Genomic DNA, 19954 nt, shown 5'->3' on the forward strand with positions numbered 1-19954 from the left:
TTCTGTTTAATATATTGAAGTGGTTAAAGAAAAACAGGGTGTTAATTAAAGGAAAACCTCTTAGGTTAATGATGTCCCTGGCACCATTTATCTTGAGGTGTTAAGTGTATTTTACGATAAGACATCAGATCGGAGGTCTCTGGGGTACATAATAGCTCATCTTTATAAACATAAGGTTAATGAAAAACTTATCCAAATATGGAATCCCACGCTTTAGACAAGTGGACACCCATCATCCGCTCCTCCTTCTTGGTGCCCATATTAGACCACTGTGTTCAAATCTAGGGTAGCTGCTCTGAAACTGCCCAATCAGAAAAAGGAAGCACCTGGCCGATTTCCCGAGAGACGTACGCATCCTCTTTATAAACAACTTGCGCGGTTTATGTTTGGGAGAGACATCACCCGGAGTTCCTAGGAAGACACCAACTGGCGCTCCTAGCCGCCTCGACCCACAGGCCGGAATGGCTCGCACCACAGAACACGCGCTAAGGGATATAAAACTTATATTTAAACATGCCATGGTAAAAAAATGGGTAATTTTATTGTTGGATTTGAATGTACTGTTAGCTGTCAATCTTGATTTTGAATTCTCGGATATATGCCATGCGAAGTGTATTCGTAAACCATACTTAATGTCGACGAAAAAGTCAAAAACTTATTAGTAAAGTGTTATATGTTTTATGTGTTATACGTGTTAAAAGTAAGGAAAATAACAATAACTTACGGTTGTGTTTGATGGGTTATTAAAGCCATGAGTAGAATACAATTTGGTCTTGAAATGAATATTGATCACTTTATTTCAAGATGCTATTTTGTTTGAATTCAGAGAAGAAATAAATTCACAAACCAAAAACATTTAAAATGTGTCTATGGTGTATCTACATGGTATTTATAAAAAGGGACGTACCAGTCTATTTTATTTGTTAACGTTATCAGAATCACTCGTGCGTCCTAAACTAAATTCTTATAGACCCAATTGCGTGTCAGATGTTTTGTTATGGAACTGGTCGGATATGCTTATGATTTTGCATGTTTGACATCTGGGATGACCACAGGTTTTGGTTTTAACTGCTGACTGCATATTGCATATTGTTTGTTACTTTGGCTGCAAGTTCAGCTAGAGTATTTGTTTTTTATATTTCGGAGATAGCGTTTGGAGTATCCCCTTTCTCTTATGCGGCTGTCACACATTGACGTATAGCGTCAGCGTATGCCGACGTATGAGAAATTTAGCAAACACGCTGGTGTACGTTGAATACGTTATGGGTTCGTCTATTTATTGCAATTATGCTAATGCTGTTTTTGAAGCCCGGTTGAGAGGATAATATTTTTGTGTTCATTTGATCGAAAGTGTTTATAAGGGCTAGTGATAATGAATTGTTCGGTGGTTTCCATGTAGATTTTTCTGTGAATGATTTTTTTTTACCTCTGCCGGGTTTGTTCCTAAAAAAAATAAGTCAATGTGTTTATTTCGTCGAAAACTTTTAGTATGGTTGGTGATATTGACTTTTTAGGTGGTTTCCATGTGGATTTTTCTGTGAATAATTTTTTACCTCTGTCGGTTTTGTTCCTTAAAAAATAAGTCAACGAAAGTGTTCTGTGAAATCGATCGGTTGCCGTGGGGGTTGGAATAAACTTGAGGCCTTTGTCAAGTATGCTAAGTTCTAGGGGTCTGAGAAGTTTGTTGACAATTGTCTGTGCTAAAGACGGCTTCTCATTCCCTTTCGCAGATTCTAGTTTAAATTCCCCATCCAGTAGTTGATGATCTCCCTGGTCGTGTCATGCTGCAGTGGATGGCGTCGTTTCGTTTCAATTCTACTTTGCCCTTGAAGTTTGGTAGTGTGGTGGCGTTTGGTGAAGGCACAGTGAATATCAATTGGTTTTAGCTGTTGATGTTTTGGTAGGCGATCTGGTTGTCTAGTTGGAATCGCGAAAAGTGGGGATCTGTGTGGTGAAGAGCTTGGTTGTTGGGAAAACTGCTCTAGCCACCGTGAGCAGATCTAGCATCTGCTCGTGTATCCTTGGTCCAGCTTCCGCCCTATTGTTGAGTCCGACGTGTATAAACATTTCCTCGGGTGCAGGTCCCAGGTATTTCTGTAGGATCTGTTTGATGTGGCAGATCTTTGGTCCAGAATAGCTATGGATCTCCCAGTCCCCGACAAAGGATACTATCCTTGCCAGGTTAGAGGATCCAATAACCAAGGTCTTGGCCATCACAGGTGGTAGGTGCCATGAACCCTTCTCATCTTTACCTTTGGAAAGTCTGAGTGATCGTTTGCAGCTTGTAGAAGGCTTTGTAGTGGTGTCAGGGATAGGAATGATGGGTGATCTAGGGGACAGACAGTCGACGAGAGCGTTCAGTGGAGATATTGTATGTGCCTTCCCCCGGTGATAATGTTATCTTGTTAGGTGTGTTTCGTTTTTGGTGTTTCCTGGGGAAAGTTGCGTGTGTTCTGCGTGGGTGAGGGAGGAAGGGTGACAGCTTTTGGGAGAGTAGAAAAGAGGCGATGGAACTCTGTCTTCACACTATCCTGAAGTCGCTTCCCGTAGGACTTTTTTGGCCCATGCTAGGGCGTGGCTGGATTACTCTTGTACGGCGTCTTTGGTAAAGTGACATGACTTCAAATACTCCAGTTTATCCGATAGCATAGCTCGGTAGTATTCCATTCTCCATGCTCTCCATAATGGCCAAATGATGGAGGACCTGGAAGAAGGTCTTGATGCCACCCGAATTCTCTGAGGGAGGCTGGCGCTGCTTTGGTAGACGTTGGTTTGGTTGGCGCTCCTTTGGTAGGCGTTGGTTTGGTTGGCGCTCCTTTGATAGGCGTTGGTTTGGTTGGCGCTCCTTTGGCGTTGGTTTGGTTGGCGCTCCTTTGATATGATTTGGTTTGGTTGGCGCTCCTTTGGCGTTGGTTTGGTTGGCGCTCCTTATAGAAACAACCAATATGTAATTATCATACACATCCTCTTTTAGTTTTAGTGGTTTCGAATCCCCGGTTGTACGTGACAAGGAGTAGGGTCGCCTGTCCAACCTCGTGGGTTTCCTCCGGGTCCTCCGGTTTCCTCCCACTGCTAAAGACCCCTACGCGCAAGCGAATTATTGAAATAAAGTTAAACCATGTGTTAGTCCCGAAATGACCTAGTTTGTGTCGAGTGGACGTTAAACCCCATTTGTCTCTCTCTCTCTTTTAGTTTTCAATATGCATTATGTAAACGCTAAATCTGCCTACTGTAGGTCAAATGTTATATTTATGATGATGTCATTTAGCACTTGAGACATTAATTCACACGACAAACCTTTAAACGAATCTCTAGACCATCGGATGGCTTAGATATTGAATTATTTGACTTACAAGTAACAATAGACACCATGATAGATATAGCTTTATATACAGTAACATGAGAATACGTTAAAGATACATTATGGGAGATTTTTATAGAGAGTTGGCCATTCTTGCTATAACAGTTCAAAAGTAGATGATGAAAGAAGAATATATTGAAAATTTCAGTCAAATTACTTTATTCTGAACATAGTTATCATCGTTGAATATTTGACTAGAAATGGTAGTGAAATGTGCCTTCACCTTGGCCGAACGTTTGACCTACATATCTCGATTATCAAGTAAAGTTATCAATGGCATGCGGAAACGCTCTACTGCGGCCTCGCTAAGTACACTCTATCATTTAGCCTCGATCTAACTGACGTATTCTCATCAAGGTGCGCCATATTTGAATTTATCAATAAGTGAAATCCTATTTAAATCCGAGCTGTAGCCGAGCCATCCGTGGGTCTACAGAGTTGATTTTGGGCTTGTTGTTTAAATAAAGATCTAATTTATAATTTCTGTAACATCTAAAGCCTAAATTAAGACTTTGCTCTTGCATAAGGTATGTTTAATATTAAAGTTGGGTACATAGCGTAGGGGTATAGCTAATAGTAATATAGGCACATGTTAAAATACTATATAAAATGATATCACAGATAGAAATGAAAAGTGGTTTAAATTTTCAATAAAGACGACCATATCACACAATGATACAGGATTATAGTTTATAATTTATTAGCTAGATACCAGATTGAAACTTTCAGCACGGTGACACACATTTAACGTAATTATAACATTATTGAACCACGGGTGACGTGTTTAAATAACGTTGCATGAATTAGTAACTTTTGCAGAAAGTTCTCTACACTAAAACACGTTATTACGTAACTGAACCATGTTATTTTTGCTAGGATTTCTGTTGCATAATATTTTATGTACTAACCTTGCTTGAATAACCCTGATATGTCCAGTTAACACCATTACAAACACACCAAGTGGATACATATATATAGGTACTGTCTTCTTATTCATTGTTCATATAAGATAGATCTTTATACAGGTACTGTCTTCTTATCCATAGATCTTTATAAAGGTGCTGTATTCTTATCCATAGACCTTTATACGACACATTCACCTTGATTCATCTAACCTACAAATTCATATTTTATTTTATTGTAGTAATGAAGAGTGGACATATAGACGACTTGTTAAAAGTACGAACTGACCTCTACAATACTCTTTTATGATAATTCGACAAACATTAATTGAACAGACATGTTTTTAAAAGAAAATGTTGCAGTAACATTATGTATATGCTTGCTCGATTCGAAATTAAACTTTTTCAATGTTCTGTCCACAACCAATAAATGGATTCCAGCCACATTTTGTATATATATGTAGAAATGGTGATGATTACATATATGTTCAAATGGTGTTGATCAGCTCAGTATGACTCGGGTGAGTTGACCTAAAAGCCGAATTCAGTTGCGGATTAGGCAGAGATGGGGTATAATTGCTTGGAAGAAGTGCAACATTTACGCATCTGTGTGATTATATTTCTGTTTCTGTTTTATAGTATTATTCTTGATATAAATAAAGTTTATTTTTACATTATACCGATAGTGTTACAGTTATCAGCTAGTGATGCGGCGACTTGTATTATGTGTTTTACGTTATTGTTCCTGGTGTAAATTACGTGTATCTTATTATGTGTTTTATATTATTGTTTTAACAATACTGATCTTCTGTTATACACTGATAGTAATACCGAAGACGAGCAATTAATTCTTGGGACAATACCATTTACGATTATTAAAGCTGAGTGTGGCGAAGTCGGCAGTACATACCCTGGGAAAATATTGTGAAATACTGCAGTCATATACAGTGGATATATTAACATTATTTCAAACACTCTCAAGACCTAACTTCAATATGCTCTCCAATAGTTTAACATACATGTAATCAAACCCAACAAGATACAGATTTTTTAACCATATATTTATTTCAAGTTTCATATTCTACTTGTTGAGGTGGTTACTGGTTAGTGTAAATATAAATTTGAAAACAAGCAGTGTATTCATTGTCATTTAAGTCATGCGTACAACAGTCTGCCTTGACAGTGTCAATTACTCAAATTATATATCGGATTTAAAGGCAAACTCAATTTAAAGTAGATTACAATTTCCATTGGATTATAGTTTATGATTTTTACACTTCATTGTAAATTAACTAACTTTTATTCACCACCGTCTTATGTCCGAAAGATTTAAAGATAGGTTACTAGGCAACGAAACATACGCCCACAGCAGCTACGTCGTCGGGGTGTCAACAAGGGTTGTCGCATATTTATTTATTTATTTTTTTTGTCAGAACTGACAACATTTACAACACATTAAAATCTGATTACAAGTAACAACCCATTTGACGTCTAGTTCTGCCCTATTCAAACAGTTGTGGGGTGCCGCATCTATCATATATCAAATGGCAAAGCATTATGAGTGGCCACCCCTCTCTCTCTCCCTCTCCCTCTCTCTCTCTTCTGTTTTCTCTTTATATATCTGTTTAAAACTACTGGCTACTATTGTATGGCTATCATTAAAGTTATGACATACTTTTACCTGACCAGGATGCTTTACCTGTCAGTGTATATATATATAGACAACATTCATATTGTTGATCAAGGCAGAATTTAAATTTTGATATTCTACGAATGAGTGGGGATCATATTTACTTCTTAAGAAAAGTGAGTACAAACACATTACAAATTCTGTTATTTTCGTGAGAGGGCGTGGTCATTAGTTCATTTCAGGCAGCAAACTAGCAAAGATATATCGCTTATTTATGTCAACTTGGTGATTTTCTTCCATTTCGTAACTGCAACAATCTACTTTAAAACATGTCTGTTTAATTAAAACATATATTTCTACTTCTCGAATTAAAAAGGGTAAACGTTCCACTAAAGGGTATCTACTTCTCGAATTAAAAAGGGTAAACGTTCCACTAAAGGGCATCTACTTCTCGAATTAAAAAGGGTAAACGTTCCACTAAAGGGCATCTACTTCTCGAATTAAAAAGGGTAAACGTTCCACTAAAGGGCATCTACTTCTCGAATTAAAAAGGGTAAACGTTCCACTAAAGGGCATCTACTTCTCGAATTAAAAATGGTAAACTTTCCACTAAAGAGTATTTTAGAGGTGTAAATTCTCTCTACGGATATAACAGACTTCGAATGATTCTTCAATTCTTTAATATACCGGAACATAAATATACATATATCGTCATACAGTACCGACAGGCCAGTTACAGCACTTAGTAAGGGATCCTAAATAGTGACTGCCTTCAATGTACAAATTTTGTAATATTTAAAGACAATTAGATAATAAGATAAAGGTAAATGTTGTAATTAAAACTGACATGTCGATAGATGAACAATGCATAAACGATTAAACAATATAATAAATCAACAAAAACAATAGTTGACATTAACGTCGTCACCCAATGACAGGTTGAAATGGGTAACAGATTAACGACTTGCTAGCCAGTTGATCTTAAAAGTGGTTAATTTAAGAAATATTAATTATCTTAGCGATTGGCAGATTATCACAACATTATAGTATCATAGAGTTCAATACGTACTATTTGTTTTACTCTTCATCATTACAATAAAATAAAATATGAATTTGTAGGTCGATGAATCAAGGTTTGTTTTAATGTACCGTTTAAGATCTGTCTATTATGAAAATAAATAAGAAGACAGTGCCTGTATATATGTATTCAGTTGGTGTGTTTATAATGGTATTAACTGGACATATCAGGGTTATTCACGGTAAGTACGTCATCGTAATATGAAATGAAATGGGGTTTAACGTCCTACTGTTTTGCTGCATACGCCATACAGTGTGCGATGAGGGAAATTTTGCCCGGGCAGCGGCACTATCGTCTACTCTTATATCGAATTCCACACTGCCAAGGGATCTTTTACGTGCATTCCAATGTATACACGGGACCTCGGTTTTTCGTCATCCGAAGGACTAGACAGCTGCCATTCCGTCCTGCATCACAGACAAGAGGGAACCACGCCGGAAAATCTGGATGAACTTTCTCGGCCAATGCAGGGATCGAACACCCGACCTCCAGGCTAGTGAGCCAGCGTCTTACCCACTTAGCCACATGAGCCCCTCATCGTTATATGAGGGTTATTCAAGGTTTTACGTCATCGTAATATGAGGGGGTTATTCAAGGTTAGTACGTCATCCTAATATGAGTAATATATTGATGTTACATATTTTATTGTCCCCCGCCTCTCGAAGAAAGCAGGGGACTATTAAAATGGGTTCGTCCGTCTGTCTGTCTGTCCGTCACACTTTTTGGGACACAATAACTCTCCTCCTAATTGACCTAGAATGTTCAAACTTGGAGTAGGTGTTTTTAGGTCAATGCCTTGATGGAGTTCGAAGATGAGCATTTTCGGCTTAGGGTAAGCAGAGATAAGCAATTGGATTGGTTGATGCTTTGGGACACGATAACTTTAGTTTAAACAATATTTTATTTCTTAGTGAATCACAGATATATTTAACATACAATATATGGATACAATAACAAGCATTGCTGCTTATGTAAAATCGCTTCCATAAATAGTGATCATTCAGGAGTGGACGACTGGATGTATTTGATTAACATATTTTACAGAGTGCAGAAGGTGAAGGAAAAGAAGGTAAAGAAGGTAAAGATCCCTTAGAAAGGAAATAAACAGTACATATACAAGTAGATTATAACGATAGATATTCAATAAGACGATGACGATGCCGAGGCCCAAAATTAGTTCATCAAGTTTTATGAATTTTATGAGTTCATCTGCTAACTGGAGGGGGTGGGGAATTTCAGTAATGATCTAGGCAGTTTTAAAGCGTTTAGTTAGTTTGATAAAATTATGTACGATTTCAACGATTAAAGAATTTTCATCAAAAGAAATAGCGGTGTTTCCAAAAAGTATTGTTTGGATATTCCTATGATCAAAACCTAATTTATTTATTGTGATTTTTCGCTGAGAATTGTATAGTGGACAGTGTAAGAAATAATGTTCACAGTCTTCGACACCTTGACCACAAAAACATGAGGGATTTTCCGATATGTGCATCAAACACTTATGAAGGTTTAAGTCGCTCTTTGAGTTTCGTAGTTTACAATGTATTATCTGTAGATGTCTTTCGCCTATATAGTAGTGAGCATTTGTTTCGATTAAGCGCATGCCTGATTTTAATTTAGTTTTGAATTCAGAAATAGTTTTGGAATTTTTTATTTGATGACTTAGATCATTCCACTGTTTAACAGAGGAAGGAAAAAAAGAATTCTGGTATAGTAATGTTCTACAGTTTATTTGCTTAATTTGGTTTGAGTTACGAAGACGGTAGGGTTGGTCGGCGGATACAAGAGGTGGGATTATATCGGTTAGATATTTAGGAACTAGTCCATTTAAAATTTTGTAGAAAAGTATCATTTTATGTTGATAGCGTCTTAGTTGAAGCTGGCATATTCCGGTTTCCGTATAAAGTATATTATGAGAGGTACCACGTGGAAGACCGGTTATAGTACGCAAGGCGTCGAGTTGGAGTTTTTCAAGTTGGGTTGATTTGTCTTTAGAACAGTTATTCCATACACAATCTGCATAATCGAAAATTGGAAGAATGAATGACTTATATATAGTTTCTAATGTTTTTCGTTTTAGACGGTATTTAAAACTTCGCAGATAATTTATCAGTTTGCTTATTTTCGACGTAAGGTAATCTATATGCATATCCCAGTTACACGACTTACTGAAAAGAAGGCCTAAATGTTTATGGCTTATTTCATCGTTTATATCTGAGTTGTTTAGCGATAATTTAAAGATTGAGGGTGATAATTTTCTTGAAAAGGTTAAACTTACAGTTTTTGATGGGTTAAAATCCACCTTCCATTTAATTGACCATTGAAATATCTTTTCAATATCTCTATTTAGAATGGCTTGTGCATCTTTAGGGTTATTTATTATTAAAAAAAGAGAAGTGTCGTCAGCGAACAAGCGTATATTAGATTCAATGTCATTTACAATATCATTTATGTAAATAAGGAATAGTAACGGACCTAAAATGGAACCCTGGGGTACCCCAGAGGTAATATTTTGAAGAGAAGAACTCTGGCCACCAATTAGCACCTTTTGTTTTCGATTAGATAAATAATTTTCGATTAATTTTAGAGTATTATTTCTGATACCTACCGAATTTAGTTTATGCAAAAGGCCCTCGTGCCAAACACGATCAAATGCTTTACTTATATCAAAAAAGATGGATTTGACTTCATGTCCATTGTCGATGGCTCTACATATATAATCATACATTTCAATCAATTGGTAAACGGAAGAATTATTTGGTTGAAAGCCCGACTGTAAAGGGGTTATAAGATTGTGGCGTAGAGTAAAATTAAAAATATGTTTGTATACAATTTTTTCAAATACTTTTCCAATCGAGCTGAGAAGAGATATAGGCCTATAATTAGAACAATCATGAATATCGCCTTTCTTATATATCGGAACTATATTAGCTTCTTTCCAGCAGTTTGGGAAAATACAATTTTCTATTAAAATGTTAAAAAGTTTGGATTGGGGATTACTAAAAGAATTGGCTACGGTTTTCAGAATAATATTATTGATGTTGTCAGGACCACAGGATGTTTTCATTTTTAGTTCTAATTAAGTGAGAAAGATGAAACTTGACTAAGTTGGATAATGAGCATTTTCTGCTCAGGGTAAGCAGAGCGATGAGCAATTTGATTGGCCGAGACTTTGGAACACAATAACTCTCCTTCTAATTAAGCTTGGATGTTCAAACTTGGTGTAGGGGTTTATGAGGTCAATGCCTTGATGGAGTGCGAAGATCGGCATTTTCGGCTTAGGGTAAGCAGAGATAAGAAATTTGACTGGTTGATGCTTTGGAACACGATAAATTTGGTTCTAATTAAGTGAGATTGATGAAACTTGGTGTATAGTTTCATTACATCAATAACTTGACTAAGTTTGATGATGAGAATTTTCTGCTTAGGCTAACGAGCAATAAGCAGTTTGATTGGTCAATACTTTGGAACATAACAACTCTTCTTCTAATTGAGGTAGAATGTTTAAACTTGATGTAGATGTTCGTCTTGACTGAGTTCAATGATTAACATATCGAGCTAAAGCTAAGCAGAGATAAGCAATTTCCTGCTTTGGGACAAGATAACTTTGATTCTATCTGATAGAGAGTGATGAAACTTAGCGTATAGTTGATAATCAGTTTGATTGCTTGATACTTTGGAAAAAAATAGATGTGCGATTAATTAATATGTGTCATTTATTTATTTGGGGATTTCGGCGGGGGACATCAGCCTCACTGTTGGCTTATTTTGATTAGTTTTGAGGTGTCATCTTTTGGTGCGGTCTCTAATTTTTTCAAGATTGGACTATTGTAATAGTGCCTTGGCTGGAATATCTCAACATTTATTAACGCGACTTCAAATAATTCAGAACAACTGTGCCAGAATCATCACAAGAACAGCAAAACGTCAACATATAACATATGTCCTTAAATCGCTCCACTGGTTACCAATAGAGGGTCGTATAAACTTTAAAATCTTAACACTGGTCTACAAGTCTCAGCATGATTCAGCTCCATCCTATATCACAGATCTTATGCAGCCTTATGTACCAAACCGACCACTCCGTTCACAGAATAATCTATCACTTGTTGTACCTTCAACTAAATTAAAATCTTTTGGTGATAAAGCCTTCAGTGTATATGGTCCACGACTATGGAATGACTTACCTGACAAAATAAAGTGTTCAGAAACAGTTGCTCAATTTCGATCTAGACTTAAGACGCATATGTTCACGATGTATTATCCACAGAAGCCATTAACTTACAGCGCTTAGAGCATGCTCATGGATGGATTAAGCGCTATATAAATGTACATTATTATTATTATTATACGATCATATTGGTTTCCACAGATTTACAACAAGTCTTTCTGTTCGCTAAATCTATTTTCATATTTGGCTAAAGGTGTTGTATCTCGAATACTGATTTTATCAATCTATATAACATTATAAACTAACAAATTAACACAAAATCCAACGACAGTGTTATTTTTGAAATAAAATGTCAATAGCCATTGAAATTATTGATTTATTTTAGCCTGTACTTTACTTATCTTTAATCAAAATACATTAATATTTTAAGCCTAGGATCTGCATATTTGTCAGATATTTGGAAGCTGACGCCACATCCAGTAGCTATGGAAACAAATGTTTATTTTAACATAGTAAGATGGGCTGAAATATATATATGTAGCCTCAAAATTATCAAAACTACTTCTTAGCCCTGGGGCTAAAATATGCTGAATCAATATTGTCATATAGCGATATTTTTAAAATGGAATTATACATTTTTTTTTTCGTTTCCACGGCTGCCTCTGTGTGTGGCCTGGTACGATGAGCCTGTCCCGTGTTGGGTATTTGTTCTCCGGTGAACGTACTACCCCCACCCCACCTTCACCCCGCCCCTGTCCAGTAGGTACCATTTATCGGAATTGACAATATATGTTGTTATAAAAACAGCTCGTAGTGTAACAAAAGTATTTGAATATACTTCACATTTTATTAATGTCAATTATTGTATTCTTTTTACCTTTTTCAGGACAAAGAAATTGTAGAGGTAAAGAATTATTTACATTAAACATCTGACATCATATATAACGTCCTTAATATCATGTTAGCTATGTGAAATCTGCCAACGAGAGAGGTATTATGTGTTCAACAAAAAACAGTTAAGACTTGACCATTGAACGTATGAAAATTAAAACCTCCAGAATTACACACTGACTTAAACATACATTATGCAAGAGCTAAATCTGCCTATTGCAGGTCTTTCTTTGGGCCTGAAATGGTATCTAAATTATTAATTAGACATTAATTAACTGATCCAGGCCATAATCAACTCTCGATGGCATGGGATTTCTCCAATATTAAATAGATTAGAACGGTTCAGCTGTATTTTAATCTAATTTAAAAATGGAGGAGCGCGACTTAGCTTCGAACAACTGCAACTCGATAGAGTATTTGAAATGGAATATTCAAAATTATTCATTTTACATTATCTATTTTTGAATTATTGTATAGCAAGAATGGCTAGCTCTTTATCTAAATCTTACATAAAATATCTTTAAAGTTCAGGTTATTTTTGCAGAAATGAACTTCTTCGGTTAGCACCAGAATAGAACACGAGACTTCCTGGCTAGCGAGCCAACGCCTTACTCACTGAGCCACCGCGACTCCCTATGTCAAGAGAGATCCATCTCCAAAACTTGTGTCTAAAAACATCTATTGTTTATCATTCACTACAACTAACTTGATATGTAATACTGGGACATCCCAATAGAATGAGTCATATATCAACTAACATGATATGGTATACTGTGACAGTCCAATAGAATGGGTCATAATTATCAACTAACTTGATATGGTATACTGTGACAGTACTGTTTATAACATTATTGTAAATTCGGCAAATAAGACAATCAGTAAAACAGAAACAAAAAAGGGATATTATTTCTGTTTCACTAAAAGACAACGTTGGTGCAACCAAAATCACTCACTAACTCAGGCTGTAAGGATCACTCGTGTTTGGCGCCACTCCGTTTTATTTTCAAATATTGTTTACATATCTACTGTATCACAGATCTCTATGTTAATATTATATTTGTAATCTGTTAACCAGTTCTATTACATATGTAATATTGACGGAGACCAATATTGTCCTTTAAAGGGGGCGTGACTCTATACCTCTTTAAAATCATCAACATTATTTTATTTCCAGGTTTCAGTAGTCCTATTTGCAGTACATTAGACAAACAAGGACGTAAATTCTGGTTATCTGGTTTACCGTATGACGAACAGGTTACAGGTTGTCAGTGTATCCTATTCTATTGGACCCATAGCTATTAATATCACAGCAAACAATCCATTAGGGTGTCAGTATGAAGTACACTGTATACATAATTCAACTACCAAGATCTACAACTGTCGGGATCATTATCCTGTATATACTTTTAATGTTGCCGTTCAGGATAAGTTAAATATAATACTAGCTTCGGGTCAACATCCATTCAATGGATTTCAGTTTTGTTTCACGATTTCCACAGAACCAGGTAAGGAAACTAACACAATTCAATATTTTGATAGAAACATGGTAATTTGTAATCTGGAGTGAACAAAACCCCATCATACGTTCTACGACTGATGTAACCTTATAAAACTACACAATTATCTTTTTCCTAAAACTATATATCTTGACGACTCCATATTTTTTTGTTTATCTTACAATAAAATCTCACCGTTCAGCCAGCAATGTGTTGGATGAGTTGGGGGGGGGGGAGAGATACTAAACTAAATTGTTTAAAAAGGGCGATTCTTTGATTAGTTGTGTTAAATATTCTATCGAGTATAAATGGAATGACATCATCAACTACTACTACGGAAATTAAGTCAGATACAGCTCGGACAAGTATTAATGGAATGAGACCATCAACTATTTCCACGGAGATTATGCCAGATACAGCGGTATCAAAATCAATCGAGACAACCACTGATGACAGGGTCACTGATCAAAACACAAACTTAACATCTCCAGATGAAAATGGTGATATTTCTCAAAGTAAATGTAGGTTTATATTCATAACACTGTTATAACCAAATCCACAGCCTTCATATTTTGATAAACTATTTTCAAACCTCTTTTCACATTATGCATTTTATATAGTTTGAATACAAAGAGGTGACAATATCCTGGTGCCTTACATTCAAACGCTGAACAGAAAAAAACAGCTGAAATTTAGGAGGAATGCATTCAAAATGACTATAATGCTAGATACAGATCATTGTGTGTTCTTATAAAAATCAGATCCGTCGCCTTTCCTGGTTACGGGGGGTAGTACAAAACATATTTGAGTTAATTCTGGGGCGTTTCCCTTGCTAGGTGTTAAAATTTGCTCAGATTGCATTTAGACTCGAGTAACAACCTCTCGGGTTAGACCAGTCAGTCAGAATATGTTTTGTGTTTACAATACAATTAGGTATAAATTATATTTTACAGTAGTTGTTATTATTGGTGGGTCTGTTGGAGGACTAGGTGTAATAATCGTCATCATTATCATAATTGTGTGGTAAGTGTAAATATCTTATATCTTTAATAAAAGAATTCTAGGTCAGCATCTGCTTGTGATACAATTCAACATTTACGTCATTTACAATATTTAGCGGTACCGTTCTAGAGTAGCCCTATGAAGAGTATGTATTTATGATTGTAGAAGAGTCAAATATATTTGATATATCACATTTCCTGTTTGTCATTATAGTGTAATACGTAAGAAGAACGGGGACAATATTTATGACAGTCCAGAAGCTGTAGAGACTGATCCTCATCCTTACCAGAGCATTCACAGATAAACGATCAGGAGAGATAACTCAGACAGATAAACGGAAAAATGAAATGGTGGTTTATCAGTATAATGATTCATATACCAGTTTTGATAATGATGTAACAAGCCAACAGCGAGGCTGATGTCCCCCGCTACAATCTCAAAATAAATAGATAATACGTATTAACTAATTGCACATTTATCTTTTTGACAAGTATCGAGCAATCAAACTGATTATCTATACTTAGTCTAAACCGAAAATGTTCACAATCAAACTCAGTCAAGGTTTTGAAGTACCTGGTAGTTTCATTCCTCTCCATCAGTTAGAATCAAGGCTATCTTGCCCCAAAGCATCGACTAATGAAATTGCTTAGCTCTGCTTAGCGTTAGCGGCAAATGTTAATCAATGTACTTAGTCAAGACATTCACCTAATGAACATTTAAAAATTCTACCTCAATTAAAAGCAGAGTTGTTATGTTCAAAGTTTTAACCAATCAAATTGCTTTTCGGTGCTTAGCCTAAGCGAAAATTTTTATCATGGAACTTAATGATATAATGAATCTATACTCCGAGTTTCATCACTCTCGTCCAATTCGAAAGGAACCACATATAATAAACCAAGATGTCATGGGCGTCACACATGGGGGGGGGGGTGCGGAATATACTTGGACACCCCCCCCCCCAATAAATTTTTTGTTTTTACATAGTAGGCCCTAACTCCTATTTATTTACAACAATTATTAGGATTAGTTAAGATTCTATCTATATAAAACCTGTACATATCCCAATATGTTGGTGTGATGTTTTAGTTTAACCCCGTAAAATATGCCAAACAGTGTTTACAGAAGACTGAAACCTTAAAAAGTTTTTAGGGGTGGCTCCCCATCCCCCCTCCCCAGTGGGACGGTGGCCCTCCCACACTCTCCTTGTCGTGCTACATCGACTACTGCGGACCCCCAATATATAAATCATTGCTACGCCTCTGCCAGATGTTAATTGTTTAAACGTGTGAAAATAAAGTTTAACAATTGCCCATGGGGCGCGCACAGGATAAAAATGAGAGGGTGTTACTAATTGACAGACCAACTCAAAGGTTGTCTGAATTCTTTGCGTTAGGGAGCGCATGATGTATATATTATTAACTTGATGGTGCGCGGACGTGGAATAAGTGAGACTTAAACACGTAACATTTTCTGAGATAAAACGGCGGGAAAAGACGTGGGCCAGACATAATCCGAGAATTTACTTAGGCTTCGATATTTATGGTAAATGGGCTAGTTACCCTGACACAGGCGTGGCTTCTTTTAATAGATTTTTTTATAGTTTGGGGTATTTCTTCGCGAATAGTGGTAACATCGGTTATTCCCCCTTCGACTACATATCGAATTTTGTGCAAAATATTTACTGTCTTGTCAGTCAGTTTAGTCCATTTTAGAGAAGAAATAGGTTATTCAAAATCTGAATGCATCGAACTGGCTAATAAAGACAGACATATGCAATAGATTGGATTGTGTGGGTCATTTTGCTTGGACGGTGTCATGTCACCTACTCTTTCCATTGTAAGGAGCAGAACAGTAGGAAATTAAACCCCATTTCATTTAATTTCTTTACATTATTGAATTTTGTTTTACATACTCGGCTGAAAGGTCCGCAAAACTTTCTGTGCTCGCCAGGATCGAACCTAGGACTAATTAGCCAAGCGGGGACAAACATATTCCTTTTAGAAATGTTACCTTGGCAAATTACATAATATGTAATTCTACTATAGTTATGAAGTATTATTACATACATTCTGTCAAAATACACTATATATTTTTGTTTTTAATATTATTGTACCAATTTATGAAAATTAACATCATGGTAGTTTTACAGATATGTAATTTTACCTTGGATGTATAATAGCAAGAGGTAAAGTTACATTCGAGACTGTGACATAACATGCAATTTTAAATTACAGACTGTGAAATAACATGCAATGTTAAAATACGGTTATAACGATGGCCATATTTCTGCCAGTTAAAAAGGGTAAAATTACATAATAAGTTTAACAGTGTAAACATGGAAGAAATTTAGAAATGTGACACGTCTACCTACCTATATCATTATAAACTACACTATGTACTCAACTATAATTACTGTTTACTATACTCCTACATTATGTACTCAACTGTAATGTTACTGTATATAAATCTAAATCTAGCATGGCGTCTTTATTATTATTTGTATGCCAAATATTCCCCAGTTTAATTCACACTTTAAAGATACTTTCCCAGAAAAGTATTTATCAGGGGGGTTATTTCCAATAAACGAATGGCAATTGTGGTATATATGGGAACTATAAATATCCAATCTTACTAGAAAAATACTGGATTCCCTTAAAAGCACCCATGGAAGGCATACAGAACAAAAATGTTAGGTTTTCCCTAATCGGCAGCCGGACGATAAAGGATGTCTGCACGTGTCACGTCAAAGGTATCTCGCGAAGATTGAGCGCTTGATGTATATGTTGATAAACTTGATGAAGGGTTAAACGTACAACATTTTCTGATATAAAATCCACGGAAAAAGATGTGGGAAGTGGACAATCCGAGCATTTAATTAGGCTTCGATATTTATGATTATGGATAGCGATTAAAGACAACATCGTCTTGAGTATGCAATGGATTCTCCCCCGGCTTCGCACCCGTTGCTGTGTAGTGCGTCAGCTAAGTCACGTGAAACAAACATGACTTTTTTTAATAGATGTTTTCAAGTAGGGGTAGATTAATTAGTTTGAATACTTTTTAGTCCAAATACATCATCAAATCACCCAGTTTGTTCACGGAAACGTATCTTTAAGAGATACCTCACAATTCTTTACAAAAGAAATAGTGTAATATGTAAGATTAAACCAATACCTGGCTGATTATATTTATTGATATTAATAGACTGAAAATACAAAAGAAGGGGGAAAATATGCAAATTGGATAAAATTGTTCACAAAATAATAAAATGACAATTATTCGCGCAAACATAAGCATGTACATAAAGAGACGTGCATATTTATAGAAACACCTAATTTACCCAATCGTTTATACCTATTATTCAATAGTGTAATATGCATATTCTATGATTTACCTCTTTCTTGTTTTGATTATTTGTCAATTTAAATCAAAATTGATGTTGTGATCTTACCATAGAAAGATGGGCTTCTGATATCCAATATTTAAGATAAAATAAACATTTTACCTTTGTCAAACGGTGACGCCATATTTTTATCTGGAAAGCATGCGCAATTAAATCCCTCGGTGTGGACTGGAATAACCAGATGCTAGAGATTGCCATTCGATTGGGACTTCTGACGTATTTCGCCGAACATAACTGGTTTGGAATTAGAGTACAAACAGCAACGACTGATTGTAAATCAGTTTATATAGATTCATATTACATTATTATATGCGTTGCGATCCATTGGTGTCCATTTCTACGTCTCAAATATTAGCAATTTAGCTCCTTTAAGTTAAATTAGATTACAATTTAGATTAGATTATTTTTTATGATTTTGGCGTTACACTGTAATTTAATCATATTTTATTCATCACCGATTTATGTCAGGACGATTTAAAAAATAAATCAAAGAGTAATTCATATTTTACATTCCAATTAAATAAGAACCAAATTACTCTATAATGAAGCTTATCTAATTAGCAATGAACATAACCCTTGTATGATTTCAACTGTCGACGCTCAGAGTTGTGGGGCGAGCCACTTGTTTTGTTATCTATTTATATATCTGTCTAAACTACTACTTACTATTGTATGGCTATCATTAAAGTTATGACATACTTGTACCTGACCAGGATGTTTACCTGTTAGTGTAAATATATACAAAATTCATATTGTTGATCAAGGGAGGATTTAAGGTTGGATACTGTCGTAAGGAGAGGTGGTATAAAGGACTAACTATTAAACATTTTTTAGAGATATTTTCGTGTGAGGACCGTAGTCATTAGACACGTTCATGCAGTAAACTAGGAAAGATATCTCACGTAAGTTATGTCACCATGGTGATTTTCGTCCATTTTGTTACTGCAGCATTCCCCATTAAAACATGCCTGTTTAATTATAATATGTATTTCTACTTGTTGTATTAATATTAAAACATGTCTATTTAATTATAATATGTATTTCTACTTGTTGAATTAATATTAAAATATTCCTGTTTAATTATAATATGTATTTCTAATTGTCTACTTGTTGAATTAACATACAAACATGTCTGTTCAATTATAGTATATATTTCTACCTGTTGAATTAATATAAGAAGATTAAAGAGTATATGAAAATGGAACAGAAGACAGTACCTGTATATATGTATTCACTTGGTGTGTTTATAATGGTTTTAACTGGACATATGAGGGTTATTCAAGGTTAGTACGTCATCGTTATATGAGGGTTATTCAAGGTTAGTACGTCATCGTAAAATGAGGGTTATTCAAGGTTAGTACGTCATCGTAATATGAGGGTTATTCAAGGTTAGTATTTCATCGTAATAGGAGGGTTATTCAAGGTTAGTACGTCATCGTTATATGAGGTTTATTCAAGGTTAGTACGTCATCGTAATAGGAGAGTTATTCAAGGTTAGTACGTCATCGTAATATGAGTAATATTTTGATCTGTTATTTTATTTTGATTAGTTTTGAGGTAAGTTCAATACGATCACATTGGTTTCCACAGACTTACAGCAAATCTGTATGTTCACTAAAGATATTCATATTTGGCTTAACGTGTCAAACATAAATTCGGTTGCATCTCAATATTAGTTTTATCTATATGTGACACTACGGGGACAGATATGACTATCCTGGTCACGAACTCCCAAACACAGCCTATGACACTACGATCAATTAGGAACTAACTGTGACTTCACGTTGTGTATATAACTGCAAGGATCAATAATTGACTCCAGAAGACTTTGTGGGTTTAACTGGGTTTTTATATCTTTATAACATTCCATAATACAACGGTTATATACAGGAAACTACACACACAGATATGACATTAAATATAAGTTCTCTATCCCCTAGCTTGTGTTTTGCAGCATTACGCTCTTCTTTCTAAGTCTACATGGCGATCTCGACCGACCTGTACGCAGAGGAGGCTGTGG

At 35.6% G+C, this 19954-nt stretch overlaps 1 protein-coding gene and 1 long non-coding RNA gene across 2 annotated transcripts in view; both read left to right on the top strand.

Annotated features, from left to right (window-relative positions):
- The first annotated feature begins 7104 nt into the window (after nucleotides 1-7104).
- LOC126828618 (probable serine/threonine-protein kinase mkcB) overlaps nucleotides 7105-19954 on the top strand; it is a 37352-nt gene continuing 24502 nt past the window's right edge. The window contains exon 1 of the mRNA XM_056102183.1: nucleotides 7105-7152. Within this exon, the coding sequence (XP_055958158.1) occupies nucleotides 7119-7152 (34 nt within the window). The 5' untranslated portion in view covers nucleotides 7105-7118. The remainder of the gene's footprint in view (nucleotides 7153-19954) is intronic.
- Nucleotides 13398-15436, top strand: LOC130013547 (uncharacterized). The gene is made up of 3 exons (XR_008788737.1): nucleotides 13398-13538; nucleotides 14483-14552; nucleotides 14745-15436. It is a non-coding gene; the product is annotated as an uncharacterized LOC130013547 (long non-coding RNA).

The sequence above is a fragment of the Patella vulgata genome, chromosome 7, assembly GCF_932274485.2.
Source record: "Patella vulgata chromosome 7, xgPatVulg1.2, whole genome shotgun sequence".
Lineage (NCBI taxonomy): Eukaryota > Metazoa > Mollusca > Gastropoda > Patellidae > Patella > Patella vulgata.